This window comes from Mauremys reevesii, linkage group 15, assembly GCF_016161935.1.
Source record: "Mauremys reevesii isolate NIE-2019 linkage group 15, ASM1616193v1, whole genome shotgun sequence".
In the NCBI taxonomy this organism is placed as follows: domain Eukaryota; kingdom Metazoa; phylum Chordata; order Testudines; family Geoemydidae; genus Mauremys; species Mauremys reevesii.
This window is the reverse complement of record NC_052637.1, coordinates 31,718,439-31,738,870: the sequence shown is the minus strand read 5'-3', so window position 1 is coordinate 31,738,870 and position 20,432 is coordinate 31,718,439. Positions and strand designations below refer to the sequence as shown.

Sequence of the window (20,432 nt, the reverse complement as noted above, 5' to 3'; positions counted from 1 at the left end):
CTAGTTTTGGAAATATGGAAATGACCTTCCTGAGGTTCTTTGCTTTGACGGGGTTATAAAGGAAAAACGAAGCTGCTTTCCCCAGGTCTGAAATGAAGCTCGTCAAACTGGGTTTTTTCTGGGAAACTTTGTTTCACTGGAGAATTTTTTTTTCTTGACCAGCTCTAGTTTTAAATTGATTTAAGAGCATCCACTCACAAGGTGGCACCAATGTGCCTAAATCCGGATAAAATAACCTATTAATTAAACCAGGGTGCTCTCTGCATAGACCCAGCCCGAAGAAGGCTGATGAACCCTGGCCCCATTCAGCTTATAGCAAAAGTCCCTTTTATTTGAATGGGACCATCTGGCCCATGGTACGGAGAAAAGATGTTGTTGTTTAACGATCCTGGGAGTGTGTTTCCTCTTGGACGCAGCACAGCTGCAGGAGAAGACTTGTACCTTTTCATGCACCAGTGCCCACCAGGACTCTCGGATTGTTTCTGATTTCACTTTTAAAGTAAATGCAGAGGAAGGAACGCTGCTCATTAGCACTGAAAGTTTCTTCCACGGGAAGAGACTTTGTTGCATCCAAACAGAAGATGCATGAATCTATCGCCCTGCTGCCTGTCCTCTGGAGTAAGGGGCTTGGAGCACTGTGCACTGTGCACAGCTCAGCATTACCTTGCATAGTGTTCGGCCTCTTATAGCCTTCCAGGAGCACCGCCTGGGCCATAAGCTGAATTGCTGTGTGGTCAATGACCGGGATTCTACTGTTCTGGGGTGGTTCAGGGGACTTGGACTAAGTGCTTGTGGGCTGGGCTTGAGAAATGGTGGGTGGGTGTGTGTGGGGGGGGGGGGGTTCTGGTGCTTTCTGTGTTTAGGAAGCCTGGGCCTGAACATCTCTTGGAGCAGGAGTTCTCAATCTTTTTTTCCTTCTGAGGCCCATACCATGTGCTATAAAAGTTCCAGGGCCCACCTGTGCCACAATTGTTTTTCAGTGGATTAAAAGCCAGGGCCGCGTTAGCAAGCAGAGCAGTTGCCCGGGGCCTCACCCCACAGGGGGCCCCGCAAAGCTATGTTGCTTGGGCTTTGGCTTTGGCCCAGGAGGAAGAGCTCAAGCTTCGGCTGCAGCCCCAAGCAGTGGGGCTTGGGATTCTGCTTCCTGCCCTGGCCCCCCAATGAATCTAGCACTGGTCCTGCTCTCTGGTTTATTTTGGTGGACCCCCCAGAAACCTGCTCATGCCCCTGCCAGGGGGCCCCAGATTCCGGACTGAGCTGCTGTCTTGGACAACACCTCTCTCTTCATAGAGGGCTAAGATAGGAATCCTGAAGTCTAAGCCCAGCTCTGACATTGACTCCCCCTCTGCCTTGGGCAAATCACTTAACCTCTCTGCCCTAGGGAAACCCCAATTTCCTTGCCTGCCTCACCTGTGTGCTGCAAGGGTTGTTTAATGTTTGTCAAGGGCTAGGGAGAGGGAAAACAAGGGGCTGTAGGACTGTTCTCTCCTGGGTACTTGCAAATATAGAACCCTCCACAGGATGAAGGAACTGTGAATACACTGAATTAATGCATTGTGAAGATGGCATGTTGGACGGGGAAGGTTAGTCCAATTAATTTCTAACCACTTGATGCCTATGGCATTGCCCACATGCATCCGCCTTCTCGATGCTGGGGGAGAGAGACCGTATATCTACCTCATTTAGGGCCCCATTCATGGGAAGACTCCCGGGGACTTTGGATTTTGTCTCAAAAGCCTGATCATGTAGTTCTGACCCAGGCAAAACTCCCATTGGCTGCATTGCGAATCCTGCCAGAGGGCAGCAGCAGGACGTTAGAATGTAACCGACTGCAGCTGAGACGTCTGTGATTAGTCTTTTCCAACTACAGTTCTCTCTACTGGGGAGCAGTTTTATCTTTAGCTTTTCAAGTAATTTCTCCTCTTAAAGACCTAAAGTAGTGCTCTGTCTGGAAGATGCTGAGGGTTTCTCCAATTCCTTTCCTCCAAGAGCTGTTGCCGAGTAGAATTCATTCCTTGAAACTCTCTTCATTCTTCTTCAGGAGCAACTTTTGTGTATTCCCTGGCTGCTTTAACCAATGCCCCGTTGGGGTCTGTCGTACGTTTGAACATTGGTGTGAGAACTTGACTCTTTCCCTGTAAGAATCAGATCTCAGGACCAAGTCCCCTTTTGCATTTATGAATCTGAACTTTGCCCTGATGTTTGGTACTGAGTTGGCCCCATCTCTGGAAAGACCCTTTGACATAAAAGCTTGTGTGGTACGTTGAACTAGCATCTGGTCCTGCCATGAGGGCAGGGGATTGGACTCGATGACCTTTCGAGGTCCATTCCAGTCCTAGAGTCTATGAATCTAGGAGGCTTTCAGGGTGTCTTATGTTTTGTGCTGATTCACCTAGGCCTTCCATCTGCAGCTTTGAAAACCCTGTTCAGTCTCCTACAGGATAGAGACAGTTACACCTGGAGGTGGCAGCAGGTTACTGGGACTCATTTATGCCTGACTCTGCCACTCAATTTACAAGTCCCTGACCCTTGCTTTGCCTCAACCTGCTCCTCCATATAACGGGAAGGTACTAATGTCCGAGGGAGGTGACAACCTTCATTAACGTCTGTGACGTGCTTAGGCCTGTTGGCTGTAGGATGCTATGGATGCACAAAGGACTCTGGGAAATGAAAATGCAGTGATTAGGCAATCTATTTCCCCAAATAAAAGGGACTGGCCTGCTGAGCCAAGTGGAAAGGACACAAAAGGAAGAATGTCTATGGAGTCAGTGAGGTGCAAATTACTCCCCCCACCCCCACGTTGTAGCTGTGATGCTCAAACACCATCTTCCCCCCCTCCTCCCCGCCCCCGGCTGCATTAATGTTGTATCCCTTTCCTCTCCTTAGACTAGAAGATGTGTGGTGCAGTGGCCAGGTTGTCCTATGTGTTTTATACAGCCCTCCACAGTGGGGACCCATCTTGCTTGGGGCCCTCTGAGTGCTACTGTCATATTAATAATGAAGGTCCCAGCCCCATCTCCTGCAGCTCTGACACATTCATTCAGTTCCCTGGTAGAGAAGAGCTGGTCCCAGAGCAGCACCAGACTTTCACTTGGCAAACCCGGTAGCATCAGATGCTTCTGGTACAAAGGCTGATGTGCTTCTTGCATATTTGCAAATACAGTTTGGTCTCCTGTCCTTGGACCATGCAGCTGCTTCCACCCCCTGACCCCCCCCCCGACCCCTTCCCCCTTTCATGAGCATTAAACTTACTCCCAAATTTGGAATGTTACAACCCCCACCCCTCCCGAGGCTGTATCTTCAGTGAGTGAATTCCACATGCTACTTGGCAGCTGTAACCATCCACCGTCCCCAGCCAGTGGAGTCTGGGCCGCCCCCTGGAACACCAGGCCCCTGACCTTAGGTGACACCAAAAGTCTGACATCACTGGCTTCTTCAGCTTCCTCTCGGTGGCTGACACAACTGAGGCTGAGGTTATGGGCCTTATAGGACGGGATAGGTCTTAAAGCACGAGGCTCTGCCACTATCCCGAGGCTGCAGTCCCACCTTCTGTGTTCAATAGCAATTTGCCCATGGCTGAAGTGTTTTCAGCCTGGCCTTCAAAGAGTTAAAATAATGTGATTTTGTTTCTAGTCTGCCAGGCTACTTTGCATGAGGCTGATCCAAAGCCCTTTGGTGTCAATGGGAAAAACTCCCCTTCACTTCAATGGGCATAGGGGCAGGTCCTGTACCGTCTCCAAAGGCTGAAAGCCACAGAGTGTAAAGTCCGAATGGACCATTAGATCATCAGGTCTGATCTTGTGTGCATCACAGGCCATCAGATGTCACCCAGTTACCCCTGTATTGAGCCCGATAATGTGTGTGTGGTTAAAGCAGACAGAACAAGACTGGCTGCCTGAAGGCATCACACAATAGAGCCTCGACCTGGGTCGTCCTACTCAAGAGACACACTAGAGATGCTACTGACTCCTGTTCTGCAAGTGCAAGTTGGAAGCCTCCTTGGCCTGGGAGCTTGGCTGTGGGAACTACAGGCAAAGGATGGAGACTGATCAATAAGTCATCCAGCCAGGGCCGGCTGCAGGGGTTTTGCCGCCCCAAGCAGCCAAAAAAAAATAAAAAAGGCACAATCTGCAGCAATTCAGCAGGAGGTCCTTCACTTCCAGCCAGAGTGATGGACCCGCCGCCAAATTGCCGCCGAATAGCTGGATGTGCCGACCCTCTCTGGAGTGGCCGCCCCAAGCACCTGCTTGCTAAGCTGGTGCCTGGAGCCGGCCCTGCATCCAGCTCCCTAGCTGTGAATTATTTACCAGCTCTTAGTGATATCATGGCCGTGAACTAGAACATGCATTAGTGCTGCCGGCCAACCCTATTGAAGAGGAATGTATTCTGCACAGGCAAATGTTGGTCTTTCCCTGTCCCATGGTGCTGTGTTATCAGGCGCTCCCCATTAAAAAGTCACTACCCATTTAGCAACGTAAAGCATGCAATGAAATAATGCAAAACTCCCTCCCACTTCCTGTCTGTCACGTCTGGTCTTGCCAACCCTCCCCTTCCAGGGCTGTTGTCTTCTCTCTCCAAGGCCTATCTCCCGACAATCAGAATATCAGGGTTGGAAGGGGCCTCAGGAGGTATCTAGTCCAACCCCCTGCTCAAAGCAGGACCAATCCCCAACTAAATCATCCCAGCCAGGGCTTTGTCAAGCCTGACCTTAACCTCTAAGGAAGGAGATTCCACCACTTCCCTAGGTAACTCATTCCAGTGCTTCACCACCCTCCTAGTGAAAATGTTAGGATATTAGGAAAAACAATGTTGCATCATCTCCACCGAGCTGGTGCCATTCCATGCTGCTTGGTGTCTGAGGTCTTTCTCCTTTCTTCCATTGGGGGCCCATTCCAATCAAAGTCCCGGCTGCCTTTTTGGGGAATGCTCCTGTCTAAGCATTGTCCCCAAATGCCCCGCACTCCACCCCTTGTCTTTCTGTGGTCCTGCTCCCTCATCTCTCTGAGCAGCTATGATGCATGCAGCCACTTCACTGTCTCAGGAGAGCTGGGGGACGAAGATGTTACCACCACCATGCTCCCTGGGTCAGGATCCCAAAACCAGCCTCTCTCCCCTCAAATCTAGGAAACTGGAGCAGAACTACATGACTTGGACCTATCTCTGCAGAATCACATTTCCCCCCACACCCCCACCCCTCTGGCTTTAACTTGCATGAGAGAGCACAAGTGAGGACTGACGTACATGTAAATAAATAAGACTGAGTAACTGATTTTTCTGCCTTTCCACAGCATTCCCCCCATTACACCACATCATGTTCAGCTGCATCAGACCATTCTGGTGAGACAATCTCCCAGTTCAATATAGTTCCATCTGGCATTTTGCTTAATCTGGTTGGGACTCCATCAGCACCAGCTCATCTCGGGCAACTTCATTCCTTGCAACACTGCTCCAAGAGGTTGCAATCTTTGCACTTCCACACAACAACAAGGAAGGAGGGAAAGGAAATGTTCCAGAGGGAGCCTATTTCTTTTTCACTTCGCAGTACTCGGTTTGTTCCAGAGGGCTGCTCAAGGGGGGCTGACTGGATGGCCTGTCCACATTGATGTAAATTGCCTGCTCATCCAGGATTGGATATTTCACTGTGGCGTAAGAAATACTGGTCATTCCTGGAGCCTGAAATTTCAAAACAGCCTTGATCAGGGAAAAGAAATGAAGGGAGAGAGTCCGTAACTAGAACAGATGCTGAGGAACAGAAGCCCTCATACCCCGGCTGCTTTGTCTAAGTAACTCAATTGCTCAGATGAGTGGTGATGCACAGCACACTCTTCTTAATACTCATGCACATCCCTGTCTTGTGTGTGCAGATCTTTCTGCACCTTGCATAGTTTCTTTCTAAAAACTGGCACTGCACAGCAGTGAGTGGAACTCCAGTCAGTGGATGAGCGTGTGACATTACTGCTGGGCAAGTCACATGAGACCAGAGCATTTAAATTTGCAGCTGGCTGTTTGTGCATGCACTGTTTGCATCCTGCCTGCATGTGCTGAAATTGGGCCTGCAGTTTCCCAGCCAGAACATGCAGTTATCCACAGGTAGGCAAATTGTCTGTGTGTAACCCACACCCCTTCTGGGTGTGGTGCTCTGTTCCATCTAGAGGCACCGACACCACTTAAAGAGAGGAGATAAAATGAATCTGCTCTACAGCCTTAGCTAGCAGCTTTTAGCTCATGTGGTAAAGGCTCCTGCACTAAGCTCCAGAGGCCCCAGGTTTGATTCCACCCACTGGCGAGCAGGGTCTGTTGGCATTACATGTGCAAAGCAAAATTGGCCCTCTATGCTTTGACTTCAGTTGCCGTTCTGAATGTGAGGCGGTCCAAACTTTTCTATACCTGATGGAGACTGAGGATTTCTAAAGCCTCGAGAAATCTGCTAGAACTTTTCTAGAGCCTTTCCAGAACACCTCTCGCTGCTAATGAAAGCAACAGGGTTCATTTGCAAAGCTACCGCTTTTGTAATGTGCTCGAGGAGACGTGAACATTGCATGTACGTGCTCTTGTGCAAGACTCGGCTTGCCCTGTAAAACCCAAAAGCAAGATTGAAAAGGATCAGAAGAATCTTAGCATTTTAGAACTGCCAGAATCCTTACTACAGCAGAATAGTCCACCCTTTCTGGACTGGGCTCGGCCTGAGCGGAGTGGGGCGATGGGGCTGTGGTGTTGGATTTTCTAGATTTTGGTTTCACGGTTGCATAGGAAACATCACTTCCGGTGCTGGCAACAGCCTGAAAAAAATAAACCCAATCTGGGTTGGGGTTTCTGAGCTGGAGCTCTCTGCCCCTGCAGCAGCACCAGGCACTCTCCAGGCCACTACTACTTCTGGGGTGATCCAAGCGCCCAGCCTACCTCTGTTATCTGTCCCCTGGTTTTCCCTCCCCTCTAACTCCCCCCCCTCCCTGAACACCTAGCAACAGTCTCACTGCTTTCTCCAGCCGCGCGCCTGGTGCTGACACTCCTAGCGCTTTTCAGCCAGGGATCTTCAAGCCCTTTGCAAAGGGAAATAGTGTTCTTCCCATTTTACAGACTAGAAACAGAGGCACAGAGAGATGGTGACTTACCCAACATCCTGCAATGAGCTATTGGCAGATCCAGGAATCCTGACTCCAGCCAATGTTTTATGTACCAGGTCACCTCTCTTATAACATGGGAAGTCCTGGCTGGGGCCCCCCTACAATGACCAGTATCTGTCCCAGGGATTCAGCCTGTCCCTCACTCTGGAGTCTCCTCTTATTTCAGCTCCAAGGGGTTGAATAACTGAGCTCTGCCCCCTCTTCCTCGGACTTGAACTAAGCTCTTAAAGCCACCCTGGGGCCTGGAGAATTAACCCATTTATCAGAGTGCAGCACCCGTTCCCCCTCTCTTACCTCGTCCACTGCTGCGCTAGGCCCAACTGCTCCAGCAGCTGAAAGGTAACAGACACTTATTACACGGACGTAACAGTGTTGAAAGAGAAGATCTACAGAGGAGGAGTGACGAGGCTGGGAGTGGAGGAGGGAGGTGGGCTCCTCCAGATCCTACATAAGGAGGGTGTAGCAGGGTGGTTACTCTGCTCACCCACCCACCCTGAAGGGCTTAAAACAACCCTGGGAGAGGGCTGTGGCAGGGAAAGCAGCTACTAGGCTGATTAGGGAAGCAGCTGCAGCTGGGCCACGCCCCAATCAGGTCTCAGCTGGCCCTATATAAGAGGCTGGGAGCCAGGAGCTCAACAGTCTCTCTGTGTTCAGAGAGATCAGGGCCTGGCTGCAGAGAGGTTAACCAGGTAGCTGGAGTGGAGCAGGGCTGGGGAAAGGCCAAGGGAGCTGGGGTGCTCTGGCCTAGGAAAGCCCCAGGCTGCAGGCCTGGTAAGGCCTATTCGGTACTGGGTTGCAGGAGCAGCCTATGGGTAGCCAGAGGCAGTAGGTCCAAACCCCATTGCCTGTGATGAGTGGCTGATGCTGCAGCCTGCCCCAGTGAATGGGGGCGAGATGGAGACTGGGCAGTAGCCAAGACTGAGGTGAAGTGGGGATAGTGGTTGGGGGGTCCCCTGGGAAGGTGAGACCCAGAACTGTGGGAGTACTGCCAGGGGGCACCACCCAGTTAAAGGGGTGGTGGGTTCTGGGAGGGACACCACAGCCCAGCGGTAGTGGATCACCAGCTGGCAGAGGATGCTCCAGAGGGCTGATGAGCTAATTCCTGAGAACAACCAGCAGGAGGTGCCACAGGGTGACTCCACTCTCTTACAGAGGGATAAAATGCTGATGCGTTCAGCCCTTTGCCACCAGCATCACAATGTTGGTCTCTTTCTCCAGGGCTTAGTTCTGAGCTGTTAGCGCTTAGACTAGGCAGATGCAGGTAGGCCCTGGCGCAGACTTTTGGAAGTGACTTGGGATAGCTGGGATGAGGCACAGGGCATGTACCTAGAATTGATGAGGAACTCACAGATGCAGTTAGACCCTCCTGCCTTTCAAGAGAGGAGAAATGGATCTTCTCTGGTTCCACAGCTCCTGTGGTTGAGGTGCACCCTACAGACTAGAACCACCACCGGCATCGCTGGAGCTCCTGAGTCTATTTCACTTCCACAGCCTTCACCGGTGTAATAAGTACCAGTTTTACACCTGGATCCCCCACCCACCAGTGGACAGCAATTGCTCCCGCATGGTTCTCTGCAGTTGCCTTCGCACCATGTCCAGTGGGCAAAGAGCAGATGGAGACAGTGACTAGGAAGGAATGCTGAGGCCCTCTGTGGCATTGGGCATTGACTAGCCTTGGCCCATAAACACAGATGATCTGCAGGCAAAGCTACTGGCCAGATCTCCTCCTCTGGCATATGGGGGCAACCCTGGACAAGTGGAACGTCCCTGGGAGAAGCAGGTGGCCTGCTGCTGTTTGCTCACTGGAAATCTCTGTACCAGGAGGGCAAAGCCAGGTGTGTGGGGTGTAGTCAGCTGCATATATCCCCTTGGGAGTGGCGGCTTAGCCCCCTAGCCATGACAATGGGGAAGCTGTTAGCCTCGTCTCTTTCTGGGGTGCATGACATTGTCTGTCCAATAGTGTTAGTACCACCCCACCCCCAACAACCCAGCTTCCTCAGTCTCCATCTAATTGCTCCACTTGTGGCTGAGCAGGTGCCTTGGGTAACTTGGCTGTTGCTATTTTTGAAACTGCAATAAACCTCAGCTCTGACTAATCACTGGCTCGGGGTGATGCAACCCTGAGCAGGAGAAAAGTGTGTGTGTGTGTGTAAAATCAAAAAATAGGGCTTGATCCTGCAGGGGGCTGAGCACTCTCGCACCATCGGACAAGGCATTTAGCCCATGCTTATGTACTACAAGCGTGTGAGTAGCTCCTTGACTGGGCTGGAACTATTCACATACTGGAAAAGGGGGCTGGCTGCTCACCACCTCGTAGGACTGACCCTGGAGTGGGGGGCAGAGACTGGGGTCAGAGGGGGGTTGTGCAATCAGAGAGGAGGAAGGGGGTTCTTGCATAAGATTTTTCTATGGTGCTTATCACTGTAGTAACCAAGTGCCTCCCATATGTTAATGGACTAAGCCTGGGGAAGAATTATTATTCCCAGCTTGCACTCAAGGCCAGAACCCAGATGTCTCCAGTCCCTTAGCCATACTCCCCTTCCTTCGTGCCAAGTTCAGCCACGGGAGAGAGATTTAGACCAAACTCGGGTAAGAGAAATGGCGTAACGGGACTCTGACTCCCATCCCTGATGCTGGGCCTGGGTGTTGCCCTTCCCTCTAGGAACCGTGTCTCGCTAGGTGTCCCTATCATGCTTAGCACAGTCTGGCTGTGGTGTAAATAAGGGCAGTTCTGTTAAACCACTTCCCTTGCTCTGAACACAGAAATGGGAGAACTGGTAACTGAGGCAAAGCTCCTGATTTGCATGGGCTTCTTGGCAGACTACGTGGTTAGGATCAGGGCTTCACAAAGCTTTATTGGGTAAGGGAGTAAGTGATGGTGAGCTGGGGAGTGGGGAAGAGAAATGAGAGAGGAAAAGAAATGAAAGGAGGGCAGAGCCAGATGAGACCGGGGCAGCCCCCACCTTCAGCCTCTCACCCTTTTTCCTCGTCAGCATCATTCTTCTGGCCAGAAGCATGGCTCCGCTCAGTAATATAAGTAAAACCAGCAGGAGCATGGGCAGCAGGAACATAGCACTGGTGAAAGGAAAACTGGAAGACAGACAAAGGAGAAACACGTCTCTGAGCCACTGCCTACCTGTCTGGGAAGGGAATGGTTGAAATTCAGTCGGGGAACAAAGCCAGCCCTGCCCTAGGTATTTGTGCAAATACACCTCTGTATAGTGGACCGCCAGCAGCCATGCTGCTTCTCAGCCCCTCCCCTGTGCCATGAGCCTCCCTGCTATAGGGATTGTTCACCCCCATCCCCAGGGACCCACAGCCACTCCCTGACCCAGAGAATGCCCATTCCAACCAACCCAGCTCCAGAGAACCACCCAGAGCCTGACCTGATACTGTCCAAATTCAGCCTACTGGGCATTTTGTCAGAGCTGAAACAAGTGACTGTCTCCTTTCATAAATGCAGAAGCCCTTCCACTACCTTCTGTAGAAAGAGCCCTCCACAAAGCACGGCGAAAGCAGTGCTATGACCCCCTGGGAACAATGCCCAGAATTACCCAGTCAGGGGTTATCTGCATGCAGAAGTTGCACTAGTTTAACTTAAATTAATTCAAAAACTGATGCTGTTAAACCATTGCACGGCCCTGCGTGAAGGCTCCTCTATCAGTTTTTCAAACTGGTTATATGGGGTTTAGCGTGGAGCTGATAATTTACTGACCCTGCTGAACTGCTATAATCCAGCTTTAAATCCATGTAGGTGTCCACACGCAAAGTTGCACCAGTTTAACTGAATTGGTATAAAAATGACCCCTTTGGGGGCTTGTCTACACTATGGCAGCACAGCGACGGCACTGTCATGTAGACACTTGCTACAGTGATAGAAGAGTTTGTCCATTGTTGTAGTAAATCCACCCCCACAAGAGGCAGGAGCTAGGTAGACAGACGAATTCTTCCATTGACCTAGTGCTGTCTATACTGGGGCTTTGGTCGGCTTAACAACATCTCTCAGCAGTGTGAATTTTTCACACCTCAGAGCAACGTTACTAGGCTGACCTGGCTTTGTCTGTAGACCAGACCTCAGTTTCTACTGAGACACAGGACAGCTAAAGGGAGATTGTGGACCAGCTAGTGTTATCGGTCAAAAGAGAGGCAGGGCCGGAGCAGGGAAACGCTAAATGGGTTCTGTACAAAATGCTAACTCCACCAGAGAGGTCCTTTGGGGCCATCTGCCTGTCCCAAGTCAGGGTAAAGGAGGAGGGTTGGGCGTGGGGCTAGCAACTCCACCCTGTAAAAATCAGCTTGCTACAGAAACGCAGCGAATAGAGTAGAGAGAGACTTTTAGCCTAAAAAGAAGGTCTGTCTTCTTTCAGAATGAAGACACTGTGGTGAAAGCCAAGAGGAAGCCCCTCACTAAGCCGATCACCCTTCTTGCAGCCAGGAGGAGGGACCTGGGACCCTGCTAGAAGCTATGGAGAAGGATTGTTGGGATGGAGGATCTGTTGTTTGTGGTTGGCGGGCCATTGGACAAAATGCTAGAAGCTGAGAAACCGAGACAATTTTATTTATTAGCACGTGTGCCGAGAGAGATGTGATCTAATTAGGGTAAGCGAGTTGGCTAAGTCACCAGATCAAGGGGAAGATTTAATTGACCAGCTGTAGCTACAGTTGGTGGGGAGGGAAGGCAGAGCCCACAGGGCTGGCAATATGAATGAGAGGGAACAGCAGGCCAAGAGAAAAGAGAGGATTGGGCTGCTGCAGCCTTGTCTGTTTGGAGCAGTGAAGATTGAAGAAGGATGAGGGTGATCTTTGGGGGAAGGTCTCGATCTCTCTCGGCAAAGGTGAGAAATAAGATGGCAGCTTCTTGTAAACTGAATTGTAAAGCGTTATTAGGGAAACCAATGGAGAAAGTGCAGTGAGGCAGAGTAAAGGTCGTCAGGAAGCCTGGGCTAGTGGCCTGACCACAGAACCGGCGTCCAGGAACGCCCGAGCTCTCGCCCTAGCTCTGTCACAACAGTACACGCTGTGTGACCCTGCGGCAGTGTCTCCACCTCTCTGTGCTTTGTAGCTTTGACAGCAGGCCTGAGCCCACAGAACTTATGCTGTTCTCCCACTGGCTTTTGCAGTGGACTTGCAACTCCCTCTGTGCCTGTGTAAATGATGAGACACAGTGCAGGGAAACAGTGCCTCAGCCTGGCAGCGCAGGGTCACGAGCACCAGCAGGCGGGTGGGAACTTCTCTGGTTTTGGATGTGCAAAATCCCCATGTGCAGGCACAAATCAGGCAGCGAGGTGCCCAGCCCCTCAGTCTGCATGGCTGTGCCCGGCTCTGCCGCTGCAGATCGCAACACACATGCAAAGCTGGGCCTGGAAATTCAGCTCTGAACACCCCAGCTTAGACCCTGCTTTGACATGTACTTAACTGCCCTTACCTTTTGGGGTGCTCAGCCGTGTTTGTTGTGCCTATTGCTGGGGAGAGAGATCCAGTGGTTACCATCACTGCAGTGGAAAGAGCTGAAAAGATAAGCCAGAAAACACAGTGCTCTGAGGTCTTCAAAGTGTCACTTCTGCATAGGCTGCTGCGTTCTTAGTCACGACATTTCAAGTGAAAGATGCCAGCCTGCCCCTGCTGGAGCCCGGAGCCCGTCTTCACCCAGCACGGGCAGAGCAAGCTTCCTCACCGCACTCCTAGGCGTGAATGGAGCCAGCAGGCTCTAGGGCCAGTGCAGTTCTTGGCCTCTCCCCGAGCCTGCCACCGAGGGGGAGGATTAGCGCAGATATGAGTGTTAGCTGGCACCCAGGGAGGTGACCGCTGGGCTCCAGCCTGTCACTAGCAAACGCACCACACACAAGCGACCACACAACCCGGCGAGGGGAGCCACCATCCAGCAGTGGAAAGCAGGGCTCTGTAACGGAGCAAAGGCAAGGAGCTGGCGGGCGCTGCCTGGGAGTGGGCTGATCTCAGGGTGGGGACTGCGTAGGGAGGGGGATTTCGCATGGGGTACGTATCATGGCGCTCCAGAGTTAAGGGTGCACTGAGGGCCTTATGCGCACTGACGTTAGTGGGAGTGTTCCACAGCCGTCAATGGGCTTTGGATCAGGGCCTCAGAGCAGCACTAACCTCCCTCTGTTCTGTACTCTAAGCACTGCCTGCAGTCTCCAGATTTAACGCACTCGCCCTGCGGGGGCCATTCGAATTCCTATAATAGTTATTGGTCAAATATTTACCTCCCAGTGCACCTTGGCTTCCTGAGCCAGCCCAGAGCGGGGAACCCTCAGGGACTAGCCCCTCTTGCCTGGGGATCCAGCCCGATCCAAGAGACCGGCTGCCATGGAGCTAGGCGTGCAGAGCAAGGTACCCAAGGTAGAGTGCACCCCACTCCATGCTCCTTCCTGCTGCCCCTCTCCATCCCCACCCCCTCCAGCCTGCTGCTTCTCCCCATCCCAGTCCCACATTCAGTACGGGAGTCTGCCCTATAGTTGGCTGCATTGCCAGGAGTCCCTGCCTCCTCCTCCCGGCCCCTCTGCCCCCAGCCTCAGGTCAGCAGCGCCAGGATTGCCTTTAGTGTGACGGGGAGGGTCTTGCAGCCCACTGCCGCTACTCCCCTGCTTTGGTGCTGGAGGCCTCCAGCAGCACCCTGCTGGCCCTCCAAGCACTAAGAGTGGGTGCATGTGGCTACCTGGGAGTAGGAGGTGTAGCCTGCACACACATACATACGCTAACCCCTGGGCACCCACATCAGCTCACTCCTCCTTGAGTGACCAGGATGCTATCCTGGGGATAAGCTGGGGGCTATAAATAGCTGTCTGGGTCTCTCACCAGCACTCCCCAATCAAACACACACTGGCTGCAGGCTGGGCCAGATTAATGCAGGGGCTTTAGGGGCTGCAGCCCAGGGCCCCGGGCTAAGGGGGGGCCATGGCACAGCAGGGCTCAGGCAGGCTGCCTACATGCTGTGGCCCCACACCGCTCCCGGAAGCAGCCGGCTGCTGGCACATCTCTGTGGCCCCTGGCGGGGTTGGGGGGGAGGCAGCTCTGCACGCTGCCCCGTCCCCACAGCTCCCATTGGCCGGGAACCGGGTGCATGCGGGCAGCCCAAGGAGACATGCTGTCCCCCTCCCCCCAGGGGTGCATAGAGTTGTGTCGTCAACTGCCTACTTCCAGGAGCGGCGTGGGGCCCTGGCATGCCTGAGCCCTGCTGCACCGCTGGCCGGGAGCTGCCTGTGGTAAGCACTTCCCAGCTGGAGCCTGCACCTTGCACCCCTCCTGCACCCCAACCCCCTGCCCCAGGTCAGAATCCCCTCCTGCACTAAACCCCCTCCCACACCCTGCACCCCAACCCCCTGCCCCAGGTCAGAATCCCCTCCTGCACTAAACTCCCTCCCACACCCTGCACCCCTCCTGCACCCCAACCCTCTGCCCCAGGTCAGAATCCCTTCCTGCATCAAACTCCCTCCCAGAGCCTGCACCCCTCACCCTCTCCAGCACCCCAACACTCTGCCCCAGGTCAGAATTCCCTCTTGCACCAAACTCCCTCCCAGAGCCTGCAGCCCTCCTGCACCCCAACCCCCTGCCCCAGGTCAGAATCCCCTCCTGCACCAAACTCCCTCCCAGAGCCTGCACCCCTCCTGCACACCAACACTGCCCCAGCCAAGAGCCCCCTCCTGCACCCAAACTCCTTCCCAGAAAGAAACTAATAGAACAGCTCTTCTAAGGTAAGAAATAAGCTATTTTGAATTAACTTAACTATATTCTACACATTTTACGACTGAAATGTAACCACAGAACAGCTTTATGTTAACTAAAAGGCAAGTTTAGTACAGCGTTAATAGCCCTCGATGCCATAATTGTGATCATTTTGTTTTAAATTAGGAAAAGGACTTGTATAGAGGGGCCCCACAAAATCTCATAGCTCCGGGCCCACAGGAGAGTTAATCCGGCCCTGGCTGCAGGTTGCCATCAGTAGATCAGAGCAGAGACTCACCTGGGAGAACAGTCACGTTAACAAGGGAATGAGGATCACCTACACCTTTTCTATTTATTCCACACCAGTAGATCCCAGCATCACCCAGAGTCAGGTTCTCCATAGTCACAGTGAATGTGCTCATGGTGTGATTGTCTGTGATGGAGACTCTGCCCCGTTTCACCTGGACCTCTGACTTTTCAGTCTCAACAACTTTGGAGCAGCTCTTCCACGGGGCTCCTCTGCACCAGTATTTCTGAGATCCCTGATCTCTTTTATCGTACTGACATGGTACAGACACGGTGCCCCCCGGGGGCCTGCTCACCTCCCTAGGGGCAGTCAGTGCAGGGGCAGACAGTGCAGAAAAATAGCCTGGAAAAACAAAGCACATCTCAACACCCTGCTCCACACCCCCAGAGTGAGGGCTATGGGACAGCAGCAGTATGGTCCCAAGGGCCTCATTCCCTGTGTCATGCTGAATACATGCCGTTCCATGCAACGCACTGGATGGCAGGATGCCAAGCAAGTACTCCCCAAGCATTTCGTGGGTTTCATTTGGCTCCGTGGGGTTATCCACATGACACCTAGCAGCATTACGGCTGAGTTACACAGCGTAAATCCCCAGCTGGAGAGCAGGAGATGCCCCCTTAGGTTCTCTCCGCTCTGAAGTTGAGAGGGAGAGAAACTCCAGGGTGGGGTGACTGACCTTTCAGGCAAAGTGCTTCTGGTGTGAATGGAGGAATAAAAACCTCTTACCTGGAAGGAGAAGAATCACCCTGGTGAAGGGCACCTGCAACATCCCCATAACTGCCCCTTTCGCCCTTAATCTGTTTCACATCTTTTCTCTAACTGGCACCGAAAAGCAAACTCTGCTTCCCCCTGGGACCGCGACCTGCCCTCTGAAGGCTGCAAACCTGCCCTGTTGCTGACACCCAAACACTTCTGCTTCCTTTTTCTTATCTGATGCCTCATTTCCTTTTGCGCTGTTTCCCCCCTACACACACACACACACCCACACACACACCAACCATTTACAAGCAAGAAGGCAGAGAGGAAAGAAGGGGTGTCAGTGGCAAGCAACTGGTTACAAGTGGATTTGTGCTGGAAGCTCCTGTAGGACACTGGCGTTGATTGCTGCACGGTTACAGTGGTTTAACACACACAACATGCACGTTTTCTGCACCGATAACAGAACTCACCTTCCAGCAACTCTGTGGCCCTAGTGATCTGAGCACAGGAATGGGAGTCAGGAAATCCTGACACTGACTTGACTCTGTGGCCTGGGACAAAGTCACTTCAGCTGTAGGATGGGGGTACAACGTACTTACCTGTCTCTCAGTGGTGCTAAGAAGATAAACCCATTAACATTTGTACAGTGCTGCTGTGAGGACAGGAAGCACCCAGGGCCGCCCAGAGGATTCCGAGGGCCCGGGGTCTTCGGCGGCGGGGGGCCCTTCCGTTCCGGGACCCGCCGACCAAGTGCCCCGAAGACCCGCGGTGGGGACCCCCCCCCGCCGCCGAATTACCGCCGAAACCGGACCCGCCCCCGAAATGCAGCCCGGTCTTCGGCGGTAATTCGGCAGAGGGGGGCCCCGCCGCGGGTCTTCGGGGCACTTCGGCGGCGGGTCCCGGAAGGGAAGGGCCCCCCGCCGCCGAATTACCGCCGAAGACCGAGCTGAACTCGGCGGCGGGTCCCGCTCTGTCTTTGGCGGTAATTTGCCGGCGGGGGGTCCTTCCACGCGGGAGCGGAAGGACCCCCCACCGGCGAAGACCGGGAGCAGAAGAAGCTCCTGCGCCCGGCCCCGCAAGAGTTTGCCGGGCCCCCCGGAGCGAGTGAGGGACCCCGCTCCAGGGGCCCCGAAAAACTCTGGTGGGGGCCCCTGTGGGGCTCGGGGCCTGGGGCAAATTGCCCCTCTTGCCCCCCCCTCTGGGCGGCCCTGGAAGCACCATATAGGTGCTAAGTGTTATGTATTGAGCTGCCTTTCCTGTGTCTCACACCAGGTCATCAGACACTTGAGATTGCAGCTTTGCTGTTAACGGTTGATATTTATTACGTGTAAGGGACTTTAAAAATAGCCATTGGCTCTTTGAAATGTAGCGTCAGTGACTGGAAAATCATTTCTGTGCAGTTTTCCTTCAAATTAGGTGTGGGTTCAAACTAAACCCAAGATCCAGTCCCTTCCCCTTTCCAAACATTGGAGTCGGGGGGGAGGGAGAGAATTCTGGATCTGAATTCTGTAGTCGGCCCCTATGCCTGTAAAGGGCTGAGTCAAAACCCTCGATCTGGACACACACACCCCAAACCTTGTGGGGTGCAAAATCTGGATCCATATGTCGTGGCTTGGGCCCCTCTCTTCTCTAAATAGCTGCTACAGAGGGAGGCTAAATGGCCTGAGTGAGTAATGTCCCTCTGCACAGTGGGGAATGTCACACATGTGAAAAGTTAATATTTGTGACTGTAGCAGGGTGAGTTGTGATTGGCCAGCTGAACCCCAACAAGAGTTTGTCTCTACTCCCCGATTGGGATGCTGGGTGAGATCTTGTGCATGTAAATGTAAAATTTGGTTTATGAAAATGCTTTCCCAGAAAAACTCGGAAGTCTGAATGCCCATGGAAAGTACCCAGCTAAGGAGCATGACCAGGGCTGGTGGGAGTTCATTGAAAAAGGTGACTGAATATACCTGGAACATCTTTAGTGGGTTTTATCTGCCCCCTAGAATTTTAGTCCTGGTGATGCTGAGCTGGAAGGAAAGAGCCCAGCTTGGCGCTCAGATCCCAGGTTTGCAGCGGGGCCACGGCTGGAAAACTGACATCTTGGTGCTCGTAAAGGGAGAGCGTTTGACCTGGAATCCCTGAGAGACCATCAAGGTGCTGGGTTTTTTCCAGCCATGTTTCAGAGCAGAGCCACATTTCGATGGGGATCAGGAGCTCCAGGCAACATTCGCTGCCCTCTGCTACTGCTCTGCTCCTGTGCTGGTTAGAGCCTCTTGGCTCCCTCCCTGCAACCCTGGGAAGCTCCCAGTCCTGCAGGATCCCTTAGTCAACATGGGGCTGCAGTGGTGCCCCCGGTTCTTCCAAGCTGGTCTGGGGGAGTGAGCGGCTCTGGCTGCCTGGGAGGTGTAAAACCCACCCAGACAATAAACTCTGACTCGGGCATGGCCACAGGGGCCGCCGCTTCCAGACCCACTCGTGTCCTGCTCGTAGCTCACTGCAACACCGGTAGGGGCGAGTCAGTCAGGAAATCACCTCTGGGAACAAGTAGGGATGTGCCAACATCCTGCCCTCAAGTGCCCGTCTCTCTTTCTTACTCAACCTCACTCGCAGTGTAGGAGCCGTGCAGAGATCTGAGCAGACACTCACCTGGGAGAACAGTCACCGTAACGGGAACTCCCGGATCGGGTCCAAATTTGCTTATCCCACACCAGTAAATCCCAGCATCTCCCAGCGTCAGGTTCTCCATGGTCACTGTGAATGTGCACAGCCTATGGTCGTCTCTGATGGAGACTCTGCCGCTCTTTGCCTCGGCCTCCGACCCTGTGGTCTCAACAGCTATGTGACAGGATCTCCACGCTGCTCCTTGGCACCAGTATTTCCTATTGCCTTGATACCATTCATGGTACTGACACTGCACAGACACCGACTCGCCCAGGGGCCTGCTCACCTCCCCAGGGCCAGTCAGCCCGGAGGAGTAGCCTGAAAAACAAATCAAAAAGCCAAACTTGTCATTTCCTCTTCACTGAGTGGTTGAGGAGGCAGAATTTCAACTTGAACTCAACACCCCACAGGGCCCCATTCCCAGCTGGTCCCTATCAGACCATGCAATGTGCTACCCACCAGCAGAGAAATAGAGGGGTGGGTCTCATCTGGCTCCCCAGGGGTTGTACTTGGGTGATTCCCATTAGTGTTAATGCTAAAGTTACCCAGCATAAATCCCCAGTAGAGAGCTGACAATAACCCCCCTCAGCCTCTCTCCTTTTGAAAGTCAAGCGGAGGAGACTGGCTCTCAGTGGGTTTGTAGGTAGATTAGCCTTTCAGGCGGTGTCTCTGGTGTGACTGGATCAATCGAAACCTCTCACCTGCAAGGAAGAGAATCACCCCAGCAAAGGACAGCTGCATTATCCTTCCAGTTGCTCCTTTCTCCCTAAGGCTCTGTGACGCCTTCTCTTTAAAATGCTCTAAAAAGAGAGCCCTGGTTCCTTCCAGTCTGGGCCATTTCTCTCTTTCAGGTTTGCAAATCCTGTGTCGGTGGTAAGTGATACCCAGGCACTTCTGCTTTGTTCTTTCAGGCAGTCACTTCCTGGGGCTCTGCTTCAGATCACAACCTGGCCAAGTTACAGTCACGGGGGCAGAAACGCTAGATGAAATACAGGGGACAGAACCAGGGCAGAGAGGAAGAAGGGAGGGGAAGCAATCTGGCTTCTGTTGGAAGTTCTTGCAGGGCACTCCTTTGGAGGACTGTTATTTAACACTGTGTGTACCTAAAACACCAACCATGCCGAATGGTAATTGCCCATTCAGCTATGGTGGGTTATTAATGTATCATTAGCTTTGCCATCCTCACCGGCCCTTTGTTAGAGCTGGTGAGTCATTTTTGTGCTTCATCTGGCAACATTCAGCAGAGAGGCAGCGTGGTATACTGGCTACAGTGCTGGGCTGGGACCTGAGTTCTGGCTCTGCCCCTGACTTGCTGTGTGAAGTCACTTTGGCTCTTCCGTGGCAAGTGGAGTATGGATACAGGGGAGCACTGAGCCGGCTGACTCCTTTTGTGCCCTTGGTCAAGTCACTTAATCTCAATGTTTCAGTTTCCCTATCAGTAAAACGGGGGCTGATAATAGTTACTGTCCTACCCCTGGGGAACAGGGGGGAGGGGGATTGTGTGGCTAAGCCAGTGGAGGATTGTGCAGTGCTATGAAGATGGAATGCACTGTATAATTGCCAAATATTATCACAACATGTTGAATTGCTCTTCCTGTTTCTTGAGCCGTGTTGAAATGGCAGCTTTCCTGTCAACTACTTTTATTACATGTAAGGGTTTGGTTTTTTTTAATTGTGGCTTTCTCTTTGCAATATAAGCGAAGTTCACAATGCAGCTTCCCTTTCAATTAGTGACAGGTTGGAAACAAAACCTCAGTTCCAGCTCCCACTCTGACTTTTTGGAAGGGAATCTAATTCCAAATTGGGGGGCTTGCCCCTCCCTCTGTAATGGAGTGAACCACACATCTGGATCCAAGCATCCTCAACATTTGTGAGAATGCAAAATCTAGATCTGGATTTTATAGCATGGGGTCCATCTTTGCTTTAAACGGAGGCCAGAAATAGAAAAATAAATGTAACCGAAGCATTTCGATCCT

At 52.6% G+C, this 20,432-nt stretch overlaps 2 protein-coding genes across 4 annotated transcripts in view; one reads left to right on the top strand and one right to left on the bottom strand.

The window, feature by feature from the left end:
- RAB37 (RAB37, member RAS oncogene family) overlaps positions 1-20,432 on the top strand; it is a 61,424-nt gene that overhangs the window by 7,781 nt on the left and 33,211 nt on the right. The gene's annotated exons all lie outside the window — the stretch shown is intronic.
- Positions 5,290-19,355, bottom strand: LOC120383216 (CMRF35-like molecule 1). Its single transcript, XM_039501034.1, has 8 exons — positions 19,158-19,355; positions 18,442-18,774; positions 15,103-15,453; positions 12,550-12,631; positions 10,102-10,214; positions 7,419-7,456; positions 6,645-6,779; positions 5,290-5,673 (listed from the first exon to the last, which is right to left on the bottom strand). The coding sequence occupies exons 1-8, from the start codon at positions 19,195-19,197 to the stop codon at positions 5,521-5,523; spliced, it is 1,245 nt and encodes a 414-aa protein (XP_039356968.1). The 5' UTR covers positions 19,198-19,355; the 3' UTR covers positions 5,290-5,520.